Source organism: Phycodurus eques, chromosome 22 (assembly GCF_024500275.1).
Source record: "Phycodurus eques isolate BA_2022a chromosome 22, UOR_Pequ_1.1, whole genome shotgun sequence".
NCBI classification, from domain to species: Eukaryota; Metazoa; Chordata; class Actinopteri; order Syngnathiformes; family Syngnathidae; genus Phycodurus; species Phycodurus eques.
The window spans coordinates 7,064,498-7,085,749 of NC_084546.1; the positions used below are offsets into that span (position 1 = coordinate 7,064,498).

The 21,252-nt window shown below is 41.2% G+C and overlaps 3 protein-coding genes across 6 annotated transcripts in view; 2 read left to right on the forward strand and 1 right to left on the reverse strand.

The window, feature by feature from the left end:
* Positions 1–288: 288 nt before the first annotated feature.
* On the reverse strand, positions 289–3,610 carry nudt5 (nudix (nucleoside diphosphate linked moiety X)-type motif 5). The gene is made up of 10 exons (XM_061668038.1): positions 3,543–3,610; positions 3,256–3,320; positions 2,987–3,054; positions 2,842–2,894; positions 2,527–2,634; positions 2,120–2,215; positions 1,923–2,024; positions 1,644–1,652; positions 1,514–1,567; positions 289–1,223 (listed from the first exon to the last, which is right to left on the reverse strand). Exons 2-10 carry the CDS (start codon positions 3,310–3,312, stop codon positions 1,114–1,116), a joined length of 657 nt encoding a protein of 218 aa, XP_061524022.1. The 5' UTR covers positions 3,313–3,320; positions 3,543–3,610; the 3' UTR covers positions 289–1,113.
* Positions 3,611–4,100: 490 nt separating this feature from the next.
* Positions 4,101–8,442, forward strand: cdc123 (cell division cycle 123 homolog (S. cerevisiae)). 2 transcript variants are annotated; one of them, XM_061668034.1, is made up of 13 exons: positions 4,101–4,371; positions 4,572–4,643; positions 4,747–4,807; positions 5,027–5,059; positions 5,169–5,264; positions 5,359–5,465; positions 5,646–5,697; positions 5,785–5,860; positions 6,910–7,032; positions 7,122–7,150; positions 7,241–7,345; positions 7,416–7,553; positions 7,927–8,442. In XM_061668034.1, exons 1-13 carry the CDS (start codon positions 4,298–4,300, stop codon positions 7,975–7,977), a joined length of 1,017 nt encoding a protein of 338 aa, XP_061524018.1. In that variant the 5' UTR covers positions 4,101–4,297; the 3' UTR covers positions 7,978–8,442. The 2 variants fall into 2 exon arrangements, with proteins under 2 accessions (XP_061524018.1, XP_061524019.1); XM_061668035.1 differs by having other exon boundaries at positions 7,930–8,442.
* A 2,791-nt stretch (positions 8,443–11,233) lies between these two features.
* camk1da (calcium/calmodulin-dependent protein kinase 1Da) overlaps positions 11,234–21,252 on the forward strand; it is a 35,894-nt gene continuing 25,875 nt past the window's right edge. For all 3 annotated transcript variants that reach the window (XR_009767590.1, XR_009767589.1, XM_061668032.1), the window contains exon 1: positions 11,234–11,552. Coding sequence is in view for 1 of the 3 variants with exons in the window: in XM_061668032.1 (XP_061524016.1) it covers positions 11,455–11,552 (98 nt within the window). In the remaining 2 variants the exon portion in view is untranslated. The remainder of the gene's footprint in view (positions 11,553–21,252) is intronic.

The following is a 21,252-nucleotide window of genomic DNA, read 5'->3' on the forward strand; positions in this document are numbered from 1 at the left end:
GAACAAATTCTAGAGTATCATTTTTATTTTTATCAATTGCATTTTAACTCATGTATGATCTGGCTCACCTGTTCATTTAAAAAAATTAAAATAAAATGTGGCCCTTGAGCACAATCTGCCCACCGCTTGTTTATGGACAATAAAACAAAAATGTGGAATTCGGACGGTGATTGAACATTTTCCTTATTGACGCATGTTAATCCAATGCCCTTGCACTTGTGTTTTTGAAGGAATTTAAAACTCTGTAGTTACTGTATTAGTGGGGAGGGGGAAAAGCATTGGAAAACGTTTGACAAAACAAACCTTATTTTTATTATTGACAGTACAGTAAAATAGTTAATAAACATGCTGTTGGCTTATATATATATATATATATATATATATATATATATATAAAGAAGACTGACACAAGATCACATGTAGTAACGTGTTTATGAAATGGTCAGCAAATTCTAGTCCCTGGGGAAAGCACAACATCAATGTTGAGATGATGGCCTCAAAGCAAGGCTGGAGGGACACCATGGATTGTTTACCAGTAAATTTGTGTCCTTTGCATCTTACAGTGAAGTTGCAATATATAAAAGAAACCTCAGGGCCATGTACACATTAATAGATGAACTAACATTATTGTAATCCCAGAAACATTCACTATTCATGATTAAAAACAAAAGGCCAGTTAACCACACAGCACTGAAGCAACTATTAACATTTGGAAAAAGAGCCACAAACCCTCAAAAGGCCTTCACCAATGAGGCTTCAATAGTGTTTGACGGGCATGTCGTCCTAAGTTAGTAACAATATGTTCGCGTATATTAAGTAATGTATTGCAGTCATAAAATGGAACTGGGCACACTACTAGAATGTCGTAAAAATATGATCTTGCCATACTTCCTATGGATGTGACTATTACGTGTAATGAGACATGGAGTAAACATTCACAGACCATGAAGATGTGGGATCCAAACAATGACATCTAAGCAAATAGTTGTATCGGCTTTTTTTTTTTGGACTTGGAATGTCACTTTGGAGAGTTGCACATTATCACATCAGGCAGTTTAGAATGGTCTTAAGCATTTGGTCCCATGTAATTCTACTGTTTCCGCTTCTGTTGTTTCACTGCTTGAGCACAGGGAGCTCCCTCGGTTTGAAAAAAGCCTGGACCATTCCCATGGCGAAAATGTAAACCTTGGCATCCACCATGATTTCTTCTTTCTTCAGCAGTTCTGCAGAATGAAACAGTCATAGGATCAGTCCACACTGCTCCAGGGTGGCGCAGCAAAGTACTCCATAAAGTTCTTTAAATCGCTTCAGTGTAGTTCCTGGCACCAAGATGCCACAGGATGGCGCCAAAGTAATACTTTTACATTAGTTAGTCAGGGCTTTGGCCTGAGCACAAAAACAGCAAATAGGTTTGCCAACAAATAACAGGATAGACCCCACCCCTGCAAACAGGTGTATCTATGAGGAGTGAATCCAAGGGGACCGCTGTACACAAGTAACGTAAAAATCTTACCATCTATTTTCAACTGGAATTCATCAAGAGGTAAAAGGATGACTTCCACAAATTCTGAAAAAAGAAGGTAGTTTCATTATTTACTCAGCAGGAGGATTATTTTTTTTTAAATATAACAGACTCAGCTTACCTCCATCACCTGAAGAGAAACACAAGAGAAAAATTAGTTTTAAACAATTTGTATGCTATTTTGAGTCAATATCCTCATAAGTAGCATTCGCGTGATGTATAGCTACCAAACAAAGTCAAATTTTAGAAACTTTAAATATGTTGTTTTGTCTAGACTGTGCTTTGGAATTGGACAGCGCTATTGTCATGTGCTAAGTGTCACATGCGGGTATTTAGGCGACAAGACGAAGAAAACAAAGGCGACAAGACGAAGAAAACAAAACTTCTCACGCTCCCTCACCCAGCTGCTGTGTCGGGTTGATATTTTCCATTTCATCTCCATTGATGTTGACCATGACAATCTGGGTGGTGCAGTTGGACAGGCCGGGGTCCAGACAGGTCACTGCATTAAACAACAACAGCAAAATCCCTTTCTAGAGCACAGAATGTATTTGCAGCCCTCCAAGTGCACCAAAGCGTGTGAATATCAAACAACACCTGGTGTCACTCCGACGACTTCGCCTTTGTAGCCCGTTTCTTCCTTCAGCTCCCTCAGCGCAGCCGTCTCAGCACTCTCACCCTCGTCAATCAAGCCTGAGCACAGAGACACACAAACGCTTTTAGAACCTTTCAACATCCATTTAACCATTACACACTGTTCGGGTCAACCTGTTTTCACATCTGACAGCATCGTCAGTGTCTTATTTATTTATTTATTTTTAAAACCCTGAAATTTTGACTTTCCTTAGGTGACCCAAAATACATGGAAATATTTTAAAATATTCTTTTGTACAGGTGCTGCAAAGTTTGTGTACGGACTGTGGCATTTAAGCACGAAAATTTCATCATTTTGGATACTTTTGTTTCTGAGTAGCCAAATCGGAATGTAGTCAAAGGTTCCCAACCTGCAGGAAACTCCAGAGTGAAGCATCCCATCGGAGGACGAAACTGCTTGACCATCACCACGCAGTCTTTGTGCAGCGTCCTCTTCAGCAGCGCGATGATGCCAACACCTGAGGGCACACCTTGTTCAGGTGGGAATTCTGTCCACTAGGTCAGTGGTTCTCAAACTGGGGTCCAGCTTGCTAAATAATTTGCAATCAATTATTTTGTATCATTTTAGAAAGTGCCTGCCAATCAAACCAACTAAACCAAATTAGCGTGGACTTAAAATGTTTGAGAACCCCTTCCTAGGTGACTGGTGCAGGGGTCAAACATACCATCTACATTTGTGTTGTTTTGCCTAGTTGTCCTCTTCACTGTCTCCCAGATCCTGGTGGACGAATACACAGTGACATGACTAAAACACAAAAAAATCCACGATCGCTTGATTCTTTGTCATGCAAGGAAACAATAGAAGCGTGCCTGGTGTTGCCAGCAGGATCCACATAGGTGGTCTTCTCCAGCTTCACCCATCTCCCTGACGCCAGGAGCTGTAACAAAAAGGCATTTCCCCCCGCCACATATTTTCCGAGTGATCCAAAACGCAAATGCGTTTACATCCCACGGTATGAACTCTTATTGAGGCCAGCAATGCACTTACCTGCAGATGTGACCCACACATGTGTCGTGAATGCTCATTTGCAATTCGTGTGGAGTCATTTTAATACTTTTGTCAAGTTACTAAAACGTACCTCTTCTTTCACGACGTGTGGCGCTATCGTCTCCTTGGAATCCTCCGTGTGGTTCATTGTATTTTCTGAAAAATGAACAATTCAAACCACCATTTTGATTAAGCTTTTGGACTTTTCTGTTCAGTAGATGCTCAATGAGCTGAAGACTAAAAATACAATCAAATAACTTAGTTGTGTGGACATATAATGGTGTCAAGTCACTGTACGCGGCAAAATAAGTTTCCGGCGTGTCAATTTCGAACTTCAAACAGTCATGTGAAATGGGAAATGTGTAAACTTCGACTCACGTGAAACCGAGCCCAAGGGTTACTGGAGAGAATGACGTAGGGAAAGCGCTCATTCTGTTAGTACTTCCGGGTACCGACAACGTCACCCGAATCCCAAATCCAGTCAGGTCAAATAAACTTATTCATAAATGTTAGACAGTGCAATGTTTAAATAGTTCATTTTAGCGTGGTCAGAATCAAAAATAAAAATCGCGATTAATTTGGTGTAATTGTAGTAGTGTGCTTTAAATTAAACTATCTGTACTGCATTGAAGCTGAGCTTGATACCAGAGACGTTCTATGAGAAGATTACTGTATTGTTCGTCTGTATGATTACAGAAAAATCCAAACTATTAACCGTAAACCTTTTCATAAACTAATCTTCCACGTCTCTAATCGCGATGATTAATTACTTACTTTCAACAGTGTAGTTCTCCTGTACAAACAACGCCCGTTCAGTAAGTACAGTATAAGGAATTTGACTGAATACGATGCAAGTGGCATCTTTGTAGGTGAACATCTCTGAAGCTGTGTTCCTCTTAAAATAGCTCCCCAGTACAGTTCAAAACATTGGACCGTTGTAGTTGCAATGAAGTACTTTTTTGTCACCAGAATTTTTAAAATACTCAAAGAGTGCAAATAATTAAGAATTGGTGAATTTAGATGTGTTATAATTTGGGATGACCTTTTATTTTCTATAGGAAACGATAAAGGGTACTCACGAAGTGTTCGGAAGATAGTTACTGACGGACACTTTCGCGACGGGAAGTTGCAGCATGAAGAAGGAGCAAGTTGCACACTGTCAATTTTCCGTCTGGTACCCTATATTTAAGCAACATACAATTAAAAGGTAACAAGCCCATTATTTATGTACATACGTCCTTATTTCTATTATCCTTTCAGTTGACCGTAGCCAACTGTCGGTTCCAGATAGCTCTATTTTTAGTGTTACTAGTCTATGCCATTTTATCTAATCTTGCTGTCATTTTCCACTGTCATTCTCTTCCTTATTCTGTTAGTTGTGTTCCTAATTGTGTGTTTATTTTGTAGTCTGATTCTTCCTCTGCCTCAGAATGTAATAGAATATTTACTGGACGACGGGACACTGGTAGTCTCTGGGAGGTACGTAGCCCTACATAAACACTTAAAACAATCAAGCAGAAATGATAGTTTTATTTTTATAAGATGGCTTCTTTTTTTGCACCCCCCCCCCCCCTCCTACAAGTGATCACATTGCACAGCAGACACACATTAACAACGACTCGGATGCAGAGGAAGACATTCAGGTAAGGAAAATGGGAATTTAAATCGATAATGGTAATAATAATTACACCAAACTTTGAAAAAGTCAGTTGGTGTTGCGAACTTAGCGATTTGCTTGCTATATTTGGTGCCCTGTGATCCCTCTGATTTCTGATTTTAAGCCCTACTAAAATGTTTTGTGTCTGTGGATTTGTGATGTTTTGATCCAGCACCTTTCTAACACTTTTCTTCCTTCCCCGTAGTGGTCAGATGATGAAACAACCACCACGGTCACAGTAAGCAACTAAACCCGGATTTTACATGCATTTTTATTATGGGAAGTAGAGCTGCCCTCTTTTGTGGTACGTTTCTCCACATCATGATCCCCACGCATGTCTCCACCAGGCTCCCGAGTTCCCAGAATTCACTGCCAAAGTGCTGGAGGCTGTAAATGCTCTGGGTGGTCGTGTTTTCCCCAAACTCAACTGGAGCTCTCCAAGGGTAAAAACAATACAGAACATTCTGATAAAGATAGAAGAGCATTTTTTTAAATGTAAGAATGACTGTGCTAATTATAATATTGTGTTTATTGTAGGACGCAAACTGGATTGCACTGAACAGCTCCCTTCAGTGTCAGAGTCTAAGCGAAATATTTCTCCTCTTTAAAAGCTCAGATTTCATCACCCACGACCTCACACAGCCGTAAGTCATTAATAATACATAAGCCTTAACTTTTAAATATACCTTCAATGTTGTACTACACTGTATGTCTCATTCCTCCTCTCAGTCGTCGTATAATCTGATCATTTTTTGCCTGTCACACTGTATTATAATCGGACTAGAACATTATAATTTTTTTAAATCATTCTTATTTTTGTGCAGATTCCTTCGTTGCAATGACCAGGATTCCCCTGATCCTGACATCAATTATGAGGTATTTAAAAAAGTAGGATGGTTGAATGAAATAAAGTTGTCTGCGTTTTGTTTGTTAAATGCACAGTGTATTCTCCTCTCTCCTCAGATGGTCCTGAGAAAGTGGAGCGAGCTCATCCCCGGCGGAGAGTTCCGTTGCTTTGTTAAGGAAAATAAACTGATTGGTAAGACCGATTATCACACACGTTGCTTCTTCTCGCAGTATTATACATATCTCATCATACATATACTTTGCATTTTCCGTTTTATTTTCCATTGAACACATAAGATTAGAGACTAATTTCTCCCCCCTCAATATCATGTAATAATACATTTGGTTTATAAATTATCTTTGACTTATAATATATTCTCAAAGCGCTGCAGAGATAATAGCAGTTCAACCAGAAATCAACAATAAAACAATTAGATCTAAAAAGAGAAGGAAAATCAATTACTAAAAAGCTTGTTTAAAAAGGAAGTGCTGTCATTTTTTTTTATTTTTTTTTTATAATATATAAATATACACACCGCATATCCTCACTCGGGATGCGGGTATACTGGAGCCTATCCCAGCTAACTGCGGGCAGGAGGCGGGTTACACCCTGAAGCAGCCAATCGCAGGGCATATTTAAACAAACAACCATTCACACTCACATTCATACCTACGGACAATTTAGAGTCTTCAGTTAACCTACCGTGCATGTTTTTGGGAGGAAACCGGATTACCTGGAGAAAACCCCTGCAGGCACAGGGAGAATATGAAAACTCCACACAGGCGAGATTTGAACTCGGGTCCTCAGAACTGTGAGGCACATGTGCTAACCAGTCGTCCACTGTTCCGCCTATCAAAATTATTTGTCATTGAATTTGGATTTGGACATTTGGACACACCACCTAAAAAAATATTTGTTTTATTTGTTTAGTACATATGTGTATATTTATTTCCTTATTGTTATATTTTATCAAAAATGTTCCTGTGTAGGAATGGTCAAAACACAATTGACGCATATATATTTTTTTGTATTTATTTAGGATGTAATTTTGGATGTGGACAAAAAAATACATTCATATAGTATGTAGTACTTTCATTAATTTTGAACCTGAACAAATGGACAAAAACACACAGAGAATTTTTGTTATTGTATGTTTTTATTTAATCTTCAACGTGTTTGTGTCGACATGTTTTCAATATTGCATTTCCTTGAGTTTTTTTTGTTTCCGTGTGTGTTGCCAGCAATCAGCCAAAGAGACTACACTCAGTATTATCCACACATGTTGAAGCAGGAGGAGTCCATCGTTAATGCCATCCACCACTTCTTTAGCCAGCACATCCAGTATAACTTCCTGGATGAGGACTGTAAGTATATCCAGTATTTGTATGTCTTACCAATTTTTTTTATTTCATATCAGATTTGATGAATGTATTAACTTGTGTCTGTTTTATAGTTGTGTTGGATGTCTACAGAGATAGCCAGGTAAGCATCAGGGTATTTGTGATAAGGTAAGACGAAAGGAGACTTATGTTGATTTTCGTTTTTGCTCATTTATTGTATGGCCTTTGCAAGGGGAGGGTGTGGCTCATTGATCTGAACCCATTCGGCGAGGTCACTGACTCACTTTTGTTCAGCTGGGAGGAGCTGACGTCCGGTGGGGAAATCACCCAGCAGCAGGTGAGCCAGGATTTCCGTACCGTGATCCCGATTGGCGATCGCCGTACAAACGGGCTGACTTGTGTCTCAGGACGGCCCGGCTTTCCGCTACACCACCAGTGAGGTGACGGTGCAGCCCAGTCCCTGCCTGAGCTACCGAATCCCACGCGACTTTGTGGACCTTTCCACTGGGGAGGACGCTTACAAGCTCATCGATTTCCTCAAGTTGGTGAGTGGATTTTTCGATGGAAAGCTTTATGAAAGAGCAACACACTGAAAAAACATCCTATAACTTACAGAACTTTACATAATATTTCTCTAACCTTTTAATTGTGCAACCCCTGTTCATAGACAGCAAAGAAGGACTTTTAATTTAATAATTTGTAATCATGAAACATGGGGGGGGGGGGGGGAATCACACATCCCAACTGTTGGTGCACCTCATGCACATGCACATAGCACATGCACATAGCAATGTTCTCGACTTGTCTTTTTGTGTATAGTATTAGGCATTTGAACAAATGTCAAAATTGTTTCTTATGGTTCTTATTGTGATTGTTGTTTGCAGTGGTTTAGTAAACAAATGACTATTTCTAACCCAGCAGCAGAAAAGCCAGCAGGAGGATGAAGAAGACGAGGAGGCGCCAGAGTGAAGCCGCCGGCGGAGCTAAACTTAACTCCGTGTTCCCTGCATGAAGTGACTCGACCACGCTCCCTGTCATGTGTCACGAAGAAATCATCGTTGAATTTCAAGTGACATAAGAGATAATTATGATGATTACGGTAGAGAACGTGTCTGTTCTTTTCATCTTAAATGGCGTCTGTGTTTTTGTAACGCACAAACACTGCATGTGTGCACCAGTGTGTTGTAAGTCTTTAACAAACTTCTTTATTTACCACTAAAGCTCTTGATCGCCCAGTCACCTTTAATGCTCCTTTGCCGCCGTTCTCCCGTTCGTCCCAGCCAATTTAGTCTGAGCACTCCTGATACAATCGTTGCCTTGATCCTTCAGGCATCCCCTTTTTTTTTTTTTTTTGTATGTGTGCAGCTTTCCCATCATGTATCTCTGTAGACCATGGCCCTACTGAAACCCATTAAACTTCTTGTCATATATCGAGCGAGCTGTCAGGTGTGGTGGATGCCGCCAAACTGGCACATTAGGAATTGATTGTGCTTTTTACGTAACAGCTCCAATTACGCCACGAGCTAAATGAGCTCCAAGCGGCCCTCTTCAATTTGTGTTGTGTAGTGTGTGCTCGAGTGTGTAAAATACACCACCGCCCACTTCCGCCCCCTCAGCTGGAATGAAATAGCAATTATAGGAGTGTAGAAAAAGCTGGCTAGGTGGGAGTTAGAGTAAAAGGCCCAGAGTGTGGAGAATGCTGCCGGTTTTTCATCATCATGAGCAGCAGGCAGACATACGGTTGCAGTGCCCTGCTTTGACCTGTCGGTTGGTTGTTTAGTAATGAACAGCAGTGATGTCTGTGAAAGTGAGTTGTTTTTTGTTGAGTTGCGTAAGAAAGCTACTCAATACAAATATGAACAGACGTTGTTACCAAAACAATTTAATATTTCAAACTAATTTTACAGTATTAGCCATGAAAATAAATGGCTTACAGATTATTTGATTTTGGGGAAACAAAAAAAGGTTCACATGCACAGGCTGCAAAGGCTTAGTAGCTTCCACTAACAACCCGGGCTAAACTTGGCTTCTTCCCAAAATGCTCGTCTCTCGCTGGAGATGTATTACTTCAGCATCCCTCTTTGACACCAATTCTTATCGAGACAAAGCTTTGGTGCCATCTTCTGGCATCTCAAAAGAGTGTCAGAAAGCACAAAATCGGCATATAGGTTTTGAGTTTTTCAGCGCATAGCTTGCGAAAAAAAGCTTGAATCGTGACGTGAAGATTACTGTATTGGTTTTATTTTCTACATTAATTCCAACAGTACCTATTAAGGTCCACTAGGTGACAGTATCGCCGTGCAAGAACCTTCCGGTCTGTGGCATCGTGAGGGGTGAGTACTTTTCCTAGTTGTATTCTCTAGTGCAGTTGTTCCGACACCAAGTGCCACCTCAAAAAATACTTAGCTTTCCAAGTGCCACCATAATGACCAACATTCTGAATACAGTAACGTAGTAGGCCTAAGTGTTCCTTTTTTGTTTTTTTTAAATGGTTTATTCTATAAAGTACATTTATTACTGAGCCACTCACATTATCCAGTTTGAATTTTACGCTGTGTTTAAGTGTAGGAAATTAAACTACTTAGATTTGAGTCAATAACAAATTATAGCACATAAAAGTTGAATAACAATTGTACTTACACATACAAACAACATGAAGTGTATTGTACTTAAAAGTTGCATACAGTTAAGCTGTAAATGTACTGTACGTGGTCAAGGTCTATTCTCCAATCGAGAACAATTTGCTGACTCAGTCCAAAGGGGGCGCAGGGCGGGAGGGGGTTAGGACTCGGAGCCAGAGGTGTTTTCCTAAACTGCAGCTGAGAGAAAGGGCTGCAGTGCTTTGCAGCCAGAATACTCATGAGCAGCCAGGGCTGCACCTCACCACCACCACCACCACCACCACCTTCACTGCCTGTGTCCATGCAACTATTAAGGCCAGTGAGTGTGTGTTGTCGTCGTCGTACAGCCTGAGATGACCTCTACATCTGTCAGACTGTGAGGATCAGAGCTCCCCCGTAGTGTGCAAATAGCAATGTAGTAATGTAGGTGGGACTATGCTGACCCAAATGACGGGTGGAATATTGTTTGCTATTGTATTGTAGCGCATTACTAACACCGGAAAGGCACTGACCGCTTTTCAATTAATCTCCAGGTGACAGTATTTCTTGCATCAAGTGTGATAGAGGCACTGAGGTAAATACAGGAAATTGCATGGACTTGCCTTCAAAATAAGAGCCACGGAGGGGAAGAAAAGCACGTGATTTACTCTCCGGCAGGCAACATTTTCTTGCTCAAAGGCATATTTAACTTTCAAGCATACAGATGGCCCAAGTCGTTTGTAGATGAGGAAAAAAAAAATGGAAAGGTGTCAAATAAAATAATGTTTTGTAATTTTCTATTTGTGTTTCTAATGCGCTTAATTCATTACACATTTATTCAATACAACAAAAACATTAATCCACATGTAAAATGCTTTATTTTGCGATTATTTAACCCTTAAATACTGTTGGTGTCAAATCTGACCCATTTGACAATAATAGGAATGCCCCAAATGTCATTCTTTCACCCTGTAATTTGATAACCTTTCCTAAAGTGACCCGAAACACACAAAAATGAAAAGATGTAAAAATGTCATTGTTTGATACAGGTCCTCCAAAGTTTGTGTACAATGAGGCTGTTCCCGGTCAAATTTGAACAGGCTATTAAAATCAATTCTAGATTTGTCGTGTGTGCTAAATCAAGGAAAGTGGTCGGAATTTGTGAAACTACATGCCACCAATGTGTGGATATGTCAGTGTTTCTCACCACGTTTGCACCAGTTATCGAAGACATCCGTATTCTTAGGACAGTGGGGACGGTGTTTAAGGAGGAGTTTGAAACAGTAAAATAGCGTCAGATTGATCATGTATAAATAGGACATCAAATTGTTTGATAGTAGATGTTTTCATCCCAATATGAGTGGTGTATTAAAAAAATACACTTTCCCTGTACTCTGAATCATTGATTAAGAATTAAGCATCCATACAAGCTATTAATACATTTTGAAAAGCTCTGTAGTTGATAATGTGATGATAGACTATACTATGTGTGTGTAAAACGAACAACATTGTAATGGTTAACACATTTCAGGTTCATAATCCCCCCCCCCCAGATGCTCTTATTTTTCAGGTCATGGCAGGAAGTGGAAGCTCATCCGGATATTTGACTGGCGGGAGGAGGGAGGCAGGAGAGAGAGCGAGATGCATAGAGGGAGGGAGAGGAGAGGAGAGGAGCGTGCACACGGCAACCTGCTGGAGGGCTCACATGGTCCTGCCGCAGCTGAGCTCTCACTACCGGGACAGCCCTCGCTGAACTCGGAAGCCTCATCTATTGTTGTTTACATTTTCATCTTTTCTTTCCCTGTATCCCTCCTTCCCCCTCCAGCCCCCAGTGTTTCGCAGCGCCATGGCTCGGGAGAACGGAGACACCAGCGGGGGAGAGACGTGGAAGAAGCAGGTCGACGACATTAAGAAGATGTTTGATTTGAAGGAAGTGCTCGGGACGTGAGTAGAACCAACTTTGACCGCCCTTGACATTCCGCGAGCATCCGTGCTAGTGTCCTAACAAAGTGACTTTGCAGTGACATCATTGCACTTTCGCACTGGACCGTCAAATATTCGCATTTAGGATGATTGTCTATAGCTGGGGAGGCCTGATAGCTGAAATGAATTACTGTCACATCTCTAATATGAATGATTTTTCATTGACATCTTTGCAATCATATCTTATTTACATTGGAATAATATATTTCAGTATATTTATGATGATAATATAATTATAAGGGGTCTGACAATATGATATCATGGCTACGGTACAAATATTCTTGTTTAGGGCGATGAATTTGGATGATGTTTAAAGTTCATTGTGTATTACATGGTACTGGAGTGTATTGCAATTCCTCTACAAAGTTTAGTCGTGTATCCTTTGTGTAAACACGTTTCTGTTAGTTCATGTTTTCCAGGTCATATTGACTACTGTAAAAAGAAAAAAAAAAAGGCTAATAAAAACAAAGGTAGTCTGGCCCAAGACATTTGCACAGTACCGTATGTCTTGACAACACAACAACAGATGGTTCTAAATTTAATTGCATAGCGGCAATGAGCACAATTTACCACTTGCAGTAGTTGCGATCGTTTGAACATTTCATTTGTCAGTGAATAATACAGTAATCTGAATGACAAAATTCACTAATAAACATATAGGTCTTCTGTATTTCCAGTGCCAAAACATGCAGAACAAAAGCTTCAATGTAGCCTTTTAAAAATGTGCACCAGTGTTTGTCCATGTATAGTCATGACCTGCTGTTCACACGTTATCTTTTTGCCACATTCGTCACTATTCCTTGAAGGAGGCCTTCTTGTTGATGACAGCAAGTTTTTAACAGACTGAAGAAAGACGCTCTCCCCCAGCACGAGCGACAGTTTTGTTGTCGCACTTACACGTTTTTTTCCCCCACTTGAATTGACGCTCTTGTGTCTTGAGAGGGATGTTTCTCTCCTCTACGTCTACCTCCTTTTCCATGCCTCCAGACTGCCCGTAATCCCGACTGACCCTGTCGCAGTCTGATTTTTTTTTTAAATTGAAAAGAAAATTCCCCCCCCTGCGACTGGTTTGGATGGCATCCTGCAGGAGGCGGCTGCAGATTGGGATTAACAGTGTCGGGATTTAGAGGGACTTCATCCTGAATAGAAGACAACGGTTTGGGCGGGTTGTGTAAGGAGGCTTGACTTGAGCTGTTAAAAAAGCTGAAATGGAAACCAGATTTCAAAAACAGGAAACATTAGACATTGTGTTGACTGGATACGGATGGGAACAGGGTCCAGTATCCAAATAGCCTCTGCTGTAGCCACACATTAACCAAAAGTGCTGATAGATTTTGATGCATCAGCAAAATCGAGGAAGGGGGTGGCAAACAAGAAGTCATGAAGCAGTGATTTTTGATTAGCGACACAAATGAGTTCTTATCCCAAAGGTGCCAGTCCTTTGGATGACCGGTAATGGCAAATAAGTATAACAATTCATTGTGACAAGCCGCTCGTGCTCATGTGCTTTCTTTGATGAGCATTTCCTGTGAATTAAACTAGACAGGATGTGAAGTTGCCCATCTATCCCATCATGCTTGACTCCCCTCACTGGGTCACACTGCCCTTGACATAATGAGTGCTTCCGTGCATGTCACCTATGAAGTCTGCTAAGGGACTAGACTGAAATATTTAGTTTGTCTAGTACAGTGATATCTTGATTTACAAGTTTAATTTGTTCGGTGACCAAGCTCATAAGCCGCTTTACTCATACAGTGGACCCCCGCTTTTTTTCGTGGGGGCCTGACCGAATCTCTGAGTAACTGAGCCACATTATAATTATGTCGAAAACATTTTTGTTTTTGTTTTTTTTAACCCTCAAAATTCTTGAATAAGCTGGGAAATACCACCAATAAACATTATTCAGTAAAACTAGGGGCTGGTTCCTCACTTCCCAAAGAACCTTTGAAAATTTGAAAAAAATCCGCAAGTAGGTGAATCCGTGTGTGCCAAACTGTGAATATGAGGGGGGCCTCTGTATATCAAATACATTTGCCTCATTAAAATGTAATGAAATGCCACTTATCCGTTCCAGCCACCCCCGACAACACCACAATTATTTTGTAATGTATATTTGATATAGAACAAATTGTAAAATATAAATATCCCAACACAATATAACAATAAAAAAATGTAAATGAATTAACTTATTTCTTAATGTGTCAGCTGAAAATCACACACACACACACACAGGCACACACACACTTCACTGGAGACGCGGCGTATCTGAATCTCACTCGTAATTGAAATTTCTGCTTGCTGTACAAAGCAAAAAAAATGACCAAACGATGACAAATTTGTAAGTCGCTACTGGTAAGTCAAGGTACCATTGTGTTAGCGTCTGCTTCTTTGTAATATGGTTAGGGTTCGGGTTAGCACGAGGCTCATTTTGAGTGTCACCTTACCCCTGTGGGTGTGTATGCCGCTGTGACGTTCACTCCTCAATAATTCAATACTTGCGGGGTCTTGTGGTTTTTGTGTCTCATCTGTACCGCTCAGCAGGAGGTAAGAGAGGAGGTCAGGGGTCTTTCAGTTTGGCTGGGTTTTCCTAATTTTTATGGAACAAGTGTCAGTGGATGACAAGGAAAGGGAAGGAAGGCGACCCACAGAAAGACAACGTGTGTGACGGTGCACTTGTGTTGTGTGCGATAGCGCTGATAGTGATGCATTGTGGGAATGTTGCCGTGCCACCCAGGTCACGCAGCCCTTAATTGATGCGCTAATTCCCTGCTGCTGGCTCTGTTCCCTCTTCTGTTTCTGGGACTGTGGAGCACACACCCACACCCAATTCCACACTGCCTTTATGTCTCTACCTATGGCTCCCTCTTCATATGTCTTTCGTTGCTATCCGCCTCCAAAACTGCTCTAATTTTGACCGAGCTGTGAGTTACATAGATAGTGATGCATTTAGGGTCCTTTCTATTTTCTGCCTGGCAGCTGGATGAAGAGTGAATACGTACTGTATGTCAGATTTTTTGACAGTATCTGTTTTACCATTTACTGCAGGCAACCGTCGTTCCCTTTTGCGAAAAGAAACTGGAAAAAGCCCAATGTAATTATCTCCGAACAAAAACCTTTGCTTGACACTCTTAAGGATCTTCATCACAATCGTACATCAACTTTTTCACGATACGAGCCGTCGCTAAATTGCCAACAAAATTTACAGTTACAAATGCTCGATGGTGGCAGCGAACTTCACAACAAGCAGCAGTTTGGCCTATCGTAAACTGTTTTTCAAACAAGAGGCCAACTGTTTGCTTCAAGATGTTTATTGCCACTCCCAGTTGACCTTTACTGTAAAACTAACCAGAAAACTGAGAATTACATGTGTAATTAACCAAATCACATAAATTTGCCTTCCAAACAGTCTGCCAGCTTAATGCTAACACACAATGCAAACCGCCATAGACTGGCTAACAAAAGTAGCATCTCAGTTGCTTTAGCTAACCCTTTAACAACAGATATTTGAACACAAATGGTGCACAAACAAAGATAGCCAGACAATATAACAATATGCTCAGGCATATGTTCTGTGAAAAACGACTGATATTACTGCAGCTTACTGAGTTGTTGTGACCCTCGTCGTCTATTTATTATCTCTTATACTGTCACCTGGTGGCCATGTCATGTGCACCAGAAGAAGCAGCACACTACCTATTGAATTATCATAATGCACAAGCCGTTTATTTCTTTGCATTCTATTCAATTCGTCATTATTGCATGTAAGGTCCAGTACTGTAGAGTGCTATATTTTTTTCCTAATGATTGTTTTCTGGCTGGCTGGATCCATCGGATTTCCAGTCATTTCAATGGCGAAAAATGGTTCGATAGGCTGAATAGGAATTTTAAAAACTCCTTAATTCTCACAATGATGGCTAGAATTGTGACTCAATGTTAACATTGAAGTATCTCTCTCTCGCTCACACACACACACACACACACACACACACACACACACACACACACACATGGCACGACATTTAAAAAGCACCAGAGCGTCAATATCACTTTCCCCTCTTTGAACATGCAGCGAATACACATTACATTTAGCAGCTGTCAAGACCTCACTCAGAACTGAATGTGTTGAAGGTAAGATTACTAGTTTGTATGCAAAGAGGTCGGGGCTCTGTGGCCGCTTCAAAGATTGACATGTTTGTCCAGCGCATTAATGGCCATAAACTATAGTCCATTATCGGATCACCGCACTATTTTAAGCCTTGTAATGGCCTTCGCCCTAAAAGCTTGTTGACAACTGTGTGTACAGTGTCACAGGAAAAGATTGTTTAAGAACACTTCATGTGTTTGTGTAATTGAATAAGTTTGTGAGGGAAGTTTTTAAGCAAACTGAACCCCCCCCCCCCCCCCACACACACACACACATATAATCATCAGTCCTTTTTAAGTGGGGCAAAAAGTGAAGCGACAGAAACGGGTCTTTGGTCTTTTGGGCTTTCCCATTGTCGCTTCATTCTTCAGGTCCTCCAATCAACAGACATCTTGCACCCAAAAAAAAATCCCTCTTCCCTCACACACAGATAACGGGCATGAAGTTTTGGAGATTGAGGAGAAGCAAGTGTTGTGTACAGCTGAGGCAAAGTGATGTGAGAGTGAGTGTTTTTCCTTTTGACTAGAAGATTTGGTTTCAATGATGTTGCCCAATCCCACTGGGTTTGGATAATATCTGTTGTTCTTGAGGGAAATCTGGGCCAAGGCTTGCCAGGACTAATACGCTGCTTGTAGTCTGGAGGAGCCAACGCGGCTTACTTTGTTGGTCATGGCAATAACGGAGATTGGTTTTCATGTAAAACATAGAAAACTACGTATCTTTGTTAGCTTGTCAACAAGTGCACAGATTAGTCCTTACCTCTGCTTAAAAGTTAGTGTCAACAGAACGTGGTCATGAAATTTCAAAGATAAAAAGAACCCCACTGTTTTCACATTACCCAGTGACATTTCTCAGAATCCGCAATGAATTATCATCATTGCTCATGGGTCTGTCCACCTTCCTCTCTCTCAGTAAAGCTTTGTTTCTGGCAGGGACATTGAGAGCTGAGCTTTTTCATCCTTCATCATCATTCCACCAAAAGCAAGAGAGTGTTTCATGTTTTGTTTGAACGGGTTTCAGTTTCATGCAGAGGTGGTTATGTCACAACAATGCAAATGCGCTCTTGGCTTGTGACTGGTGGTGAAAAGACACATTATATTGCATGTTGTTGCCCATTGCCACTTTTGCACAGAAGTGACTACTTTCTATAGACCACTGTAGTTCCATCCTTTCTGCTGTGGTGCATCATTTCGACAGTAGTAGTTCCTTCCTTGCTACAAATGACTTTAATTATTTGCCTACTACCATAAGTCAGCATGCAGGTACATGTCTGTCTCTTGTGAGATAAAGGTGTATCTGCAGTTGTTTAGTTGGCAGAAAACACTGGCCGTGTAGATGCATTGTGAATATGAATGCCGTATTTCCCCCGAAGCACTATACGTTTTCAGAGAAAAGTCAAATTAACACAAAGTGGCCATGTTTATTTCACCAAATTACCTTGAGGTCTGATTTTTGTTTTTCCACATTGGGGTGAGAAGCAAATTTCAAACTGCTCTGTGTGCTTTAGACCAGACCAGAGTTTTCATTCAATCGGTTTTCAATGAAAAAAAAGTCTCTTTTATTATTCTGAAACTGAGCAGGAGAAACATCATGTGCTAACAACTCTCGTCCCACTATTTTCTCATCTCTACTTGCGAAATGTATTAACCACCGCTGAGGTAAGATAGAGTGCACCAATACATTTCCAAACATTTAGTCATGGAGGTTGCCGCGGGAACAGCCTTTTCCCATCCGATTATGAATGATCGTCGCTTTTAATTTGAGCAGTGTAGTTTCACGGCTAGCCAGCACACACTTTGTCTTGTGGACAGGCAATTTAAAGTCGACTACACACATAGAGTAAGAATATAGGCGCACTCTCACACAATCATTCTGTACATATAAACATGCACACACACGCGTGGTGCTCTGCTCAGCCTCGCACTTATGTGTGACACACAGACTTATTTGCACCTAGGACACCTATTCTGTATTTCAGCATACCAACTTTCCCAGTCCCTTCAAGTTAAACCCAGTTTATCATGGGGGATACATTCCAGACGTAAACCACAATTGGGGAAGAGCTGTGATATAGAAAGAACATAGTTTTAAAATTGTTTTGTGATTGATTTTCCACTCACCCCTCCACTCTGCCAGTCAGCCCACCTATGTAAGGCTTTCCTGATCACTGACTCATTGCCAGATTGTCTGTTACTCGCCCATGCAAGATTCTTCAGCAGTTTTCCGTGGACTTATCTAACGTTGCCGACCATGTCAGCCCCTCACTTTCCTGCCTCGCTGTTTTCCCGCGATTCCCCGCAGTCTTCTGCCCCCTTCCCAATCTTGAAACACTCTTTGTCTGGACTTTGAAGTTACCTGCGTTGCTACTCACCCGTTTATTGCTGGACTTGTGACAGTCAATTCCAACTCTTCCTGTGTACCACTGTACTGCATTTGGGTTTTACACATGCCCATGTCAAAAAATGTTCAGCCAAGCCATATGAATAACAATAGTCCACTCGCTTCGTGCTAAGATATAATGCAAAAAAAAAAAACATCATTCTGAGCATGTATGACAATTTTTTTTTTTTTTAAACATCTCCAACTTCTATGCAGCTGTCCTTTGTTTCAATGAATGATACTGGTGCGTCATGAGTTTCATAGAATTTTGATGAGATGACATCAGCGTAAACTGATTGTACCCTCGGGCTTAGGTTACATTCCCATTTCAGCCATGTCGCCTTCAGTGTGTTTTCCAAAGTGAGCAACCTGCCCCTGATGGACGTATGACTGGAACCACACGGCCCGTCGCATCCTGTGCCGCCTTCTGTTGCTGTTGAAAATGCCCACTGAGCTCACGCCATTGTGACGTTTGGGGTGTTTAAATGAATATTATGTCAGAGCCAAGCTATAGCTTGCATTATGGCAGTTGGGCTGTAACACATGTTAACTAACACCTGTTGTGCTGTGTGCAAAACAGTGGAATCTGATTGGAATTTCAATACACTGGTTGATAAATTGAGAGCAAGTATCATCATGTTGCTGATTGTAAAGAGGGTTCTCCTCTCACGTCTCGCTTTGCACATGACCTCAGTCGTCCTATTCCCAATCAATGCTTCCAAGTTAAATATGCATGTTTTGAAATATGTATTACTATATCAATATTCAGGCTGTCAATGTAGGAGATTTGATTTGTTTGTTGCCATGGTAAATTCATACGCGACTGCGTTTGAGTATGCGTGATATGAACACACAAAGCAGACTATTTGCATATCTGTTGTTGACCAATACTGGCCACTCATGCCAGAGTAGCATCTGCTCCATTTGCACACTGACTGAGGAGTATCTGCAACATTTGCACAATCAACATTGTCCCAGATTATCGTACTCCTCGCTCGAAGTCTCCGCATACCAGATAACTAGCAAACCTTTATTGCTCAGTGACTGTTTTTTTTTTTTTTTGTCAATGTCTTGATGTCTCCAAAGTGTTCTCTGTCAATTGACTGTCTGTTGTCGTACTAGAGCGGCTCCAATTACCGGAGACAAATTCCTTGTGTGTTTTTTGGACATACTTGGCAAATGAAGATGATTCTGATTCTGATGAGCACCATGGTTCTTTGATGCAGCCGGTCACCGGTTTCATCAATGAAACGCTGAGCTGTGGCGTGATCTAATTGGTTTCAAAGACGTTTTGTGCACTAGGGAATGAATACATTTTTGTTATTAACTCTTTTTGCTGTAAGGGGGAAATTGTCTCTTTTGATATGGCCATTACTCAAATATTAGCTACTTTTATCTCATGAGATTGACATATTTTTCCTCAACTGTGCTTTTCTTCTTGGTTCTGACAGCTGTCCAATGCATTGATTCATCCATTTCATTTATCCTCGGCTCACAGTGGCCTGACATGATTCCGCCATGCGTGCGCGGTTCTTGTTTTTCTGTTAATGTTTAATTTTGTCCAACAGAGCTCCGCATGCATGTTCCATCTGCTGCGGTATTTGCTGGTAAGAGTCGAGCACATTTTGGCTTGCCCCATATGGGCAATGGCTCGAATTACGCACTTTGAGACCAACTCTCTGCCAATTGTGCAGATTTGTTGTATAATTACACAGAAGAGTGTGCAGCCATTTTCTTTCGGCACGTTCTGTCATCTTCATCCCCTTCCATTGGAACCACAGTAAGCATACAGACTATAATTGGCTCTTAATTGCTGCCGTGGCAACAGTGCTATTTAAGCCTATGAGCTGTTTGAATGTGCCACAAAAAGGAGGAAAAAGCACACAGCGGGCTCTTAACTCTCTTTTCCTCATTTCAATCTACATGTTAATATTTTTACTAATGGATGGTGTGTGTGTGTGTGTGTGTGTGTGTGCTTATCAATAATCACAATAATTTTGTGCCCCATTGCCGCTGTATTAGAATCTGCGCCCCTCATGCCTAACCTCCCATTGCCAAAGTGATTCAGCAAAGCGGTTTTTCCCACGTATGTGAGAACCCCACAAGAAATCCTGAAACGATTCTGAAAGAGTTCCAAGACGAAGAAAACATCTCTATCCATTTTTCTAAATTGGGGTCACGGGTTAGCAAAGAGCCTATCCCAGGCTGACTTTGAGCAAAACGTTTGGTACACCTTGGACTGGTCACCAGTACATCACTGGGCACATATAGACAAATACTCTCATTTACATTTGTGGGCCAGTGAACCTAAGAAGCATGTTCTGGGGATGTGGAAAGAAGTTGGAGAACATGCAAACTATATCCTTGATACTACGGTACACTAAATCATGATGCAATGTTGATTGAGCTCGGTGAATCGTGTAAGATCAGTAAGAACTACTAAGAGGGTTGCCGTTTACTCAAATTGTTGCGTCCTAGTTTTGAAGGTACCACTACACATCCTCGCATCACTTTAATGAAAGGATGAACACATCAGCCTTTCAATGAGCGTAATGTAACGTGGAGTAGGGAGGCATAATGGAACAAAAGCCTTTTTTGACTTGAGAATGTCCATTTAAAATACAAAACCAATGTCATCCTCTCTCGCAGCCGGCTGCGCACAAAGCCTTGTTTCACTGTTGTTCTCTCCTCTCATCTGTCGGCCTCATTTATCCACTCACTCTTTACGCACGTGTGTGTGTGTGTGTGTGTGTGTATATGTGTATGATTCATTGGCATCAAGACAATGATACAATTAAAGCAGTTTGCATAGTCTTCACATGAAATCAAAGGAGCATGTGTGCTCATGCTAGTGACGTCAGTACGGTGTTATCTTTGTGTGTGCCCTGTCATTATTGGGCCGTCTGTCCCTCTGCTCTGTGTGAATGTGTGTGCGTGCAGGTCTGCATCGCTGCATGTGTGTGTGTGTCTAATCAGAGGCAACTGCCGCCTCTTTGATTAAACTGCTAACTATTGATATGGCAGGCGCAAATTTACACAGATGACATAATTCCTCCCTGTGTTATGCATGTGTGTGTGTGTCTGCGTGCATGCGCGTGTGACTTCACAATGAATCCAGGAAGCAAGCTGGTTATATCC

What these genes read in the sequence shown, in the direction of transcription:
- nudt5 (XM_061668038.1), bottom strand. Translation starts at nt 3,312, where the DNA reads ATGAACCACACGGAGGATTCCAAGGAGACGATAGCGCCACACGTCGTG. An exon ending in AAACAACACAAATGTAGATG is followed by an intron (nt 2,635 to 2,841) that starts GTATGTTTGACC and finishes GTGTGCCCTCAG; the next exon opens with GTGTTGGCATCATCGCGCTG. An exon ending in AGTCGTCGGAGTGACACCAG is followed by an intron (nt 2,025 to 2,119) that starts GTGTTGTTTGAT and finishes TGTTTAATGCAG; the next exon opens with TGACCTGTCTGGACCCCGGC.
- cdc123 (XM_061668034.1), top strand. Translation starts at nt 4,298, where the DNA reads ATGAAGAAGGAGCAAGTTGCACACTGTCAATTTTCCGTCTGGTACCCT. An exon ending in TAACTTCCTGGATGAGGACT is followed by an intron (nt 7,033 to 7,121) that starts GTAAGTATATCC and finishes TCTGTTTTATAG; the next exon opens with TTGTGTTGGATGTCTACAGA. An exon ending in GGGAAATCACCCAGCAGCAG is followed by an intron (nt 7,346 to 7,415) that starts GTGAGCCAGGAT and finishes CTTGTGTCTCAG; the next exon opens with GACGGCCCGGCTTTCCGCTA.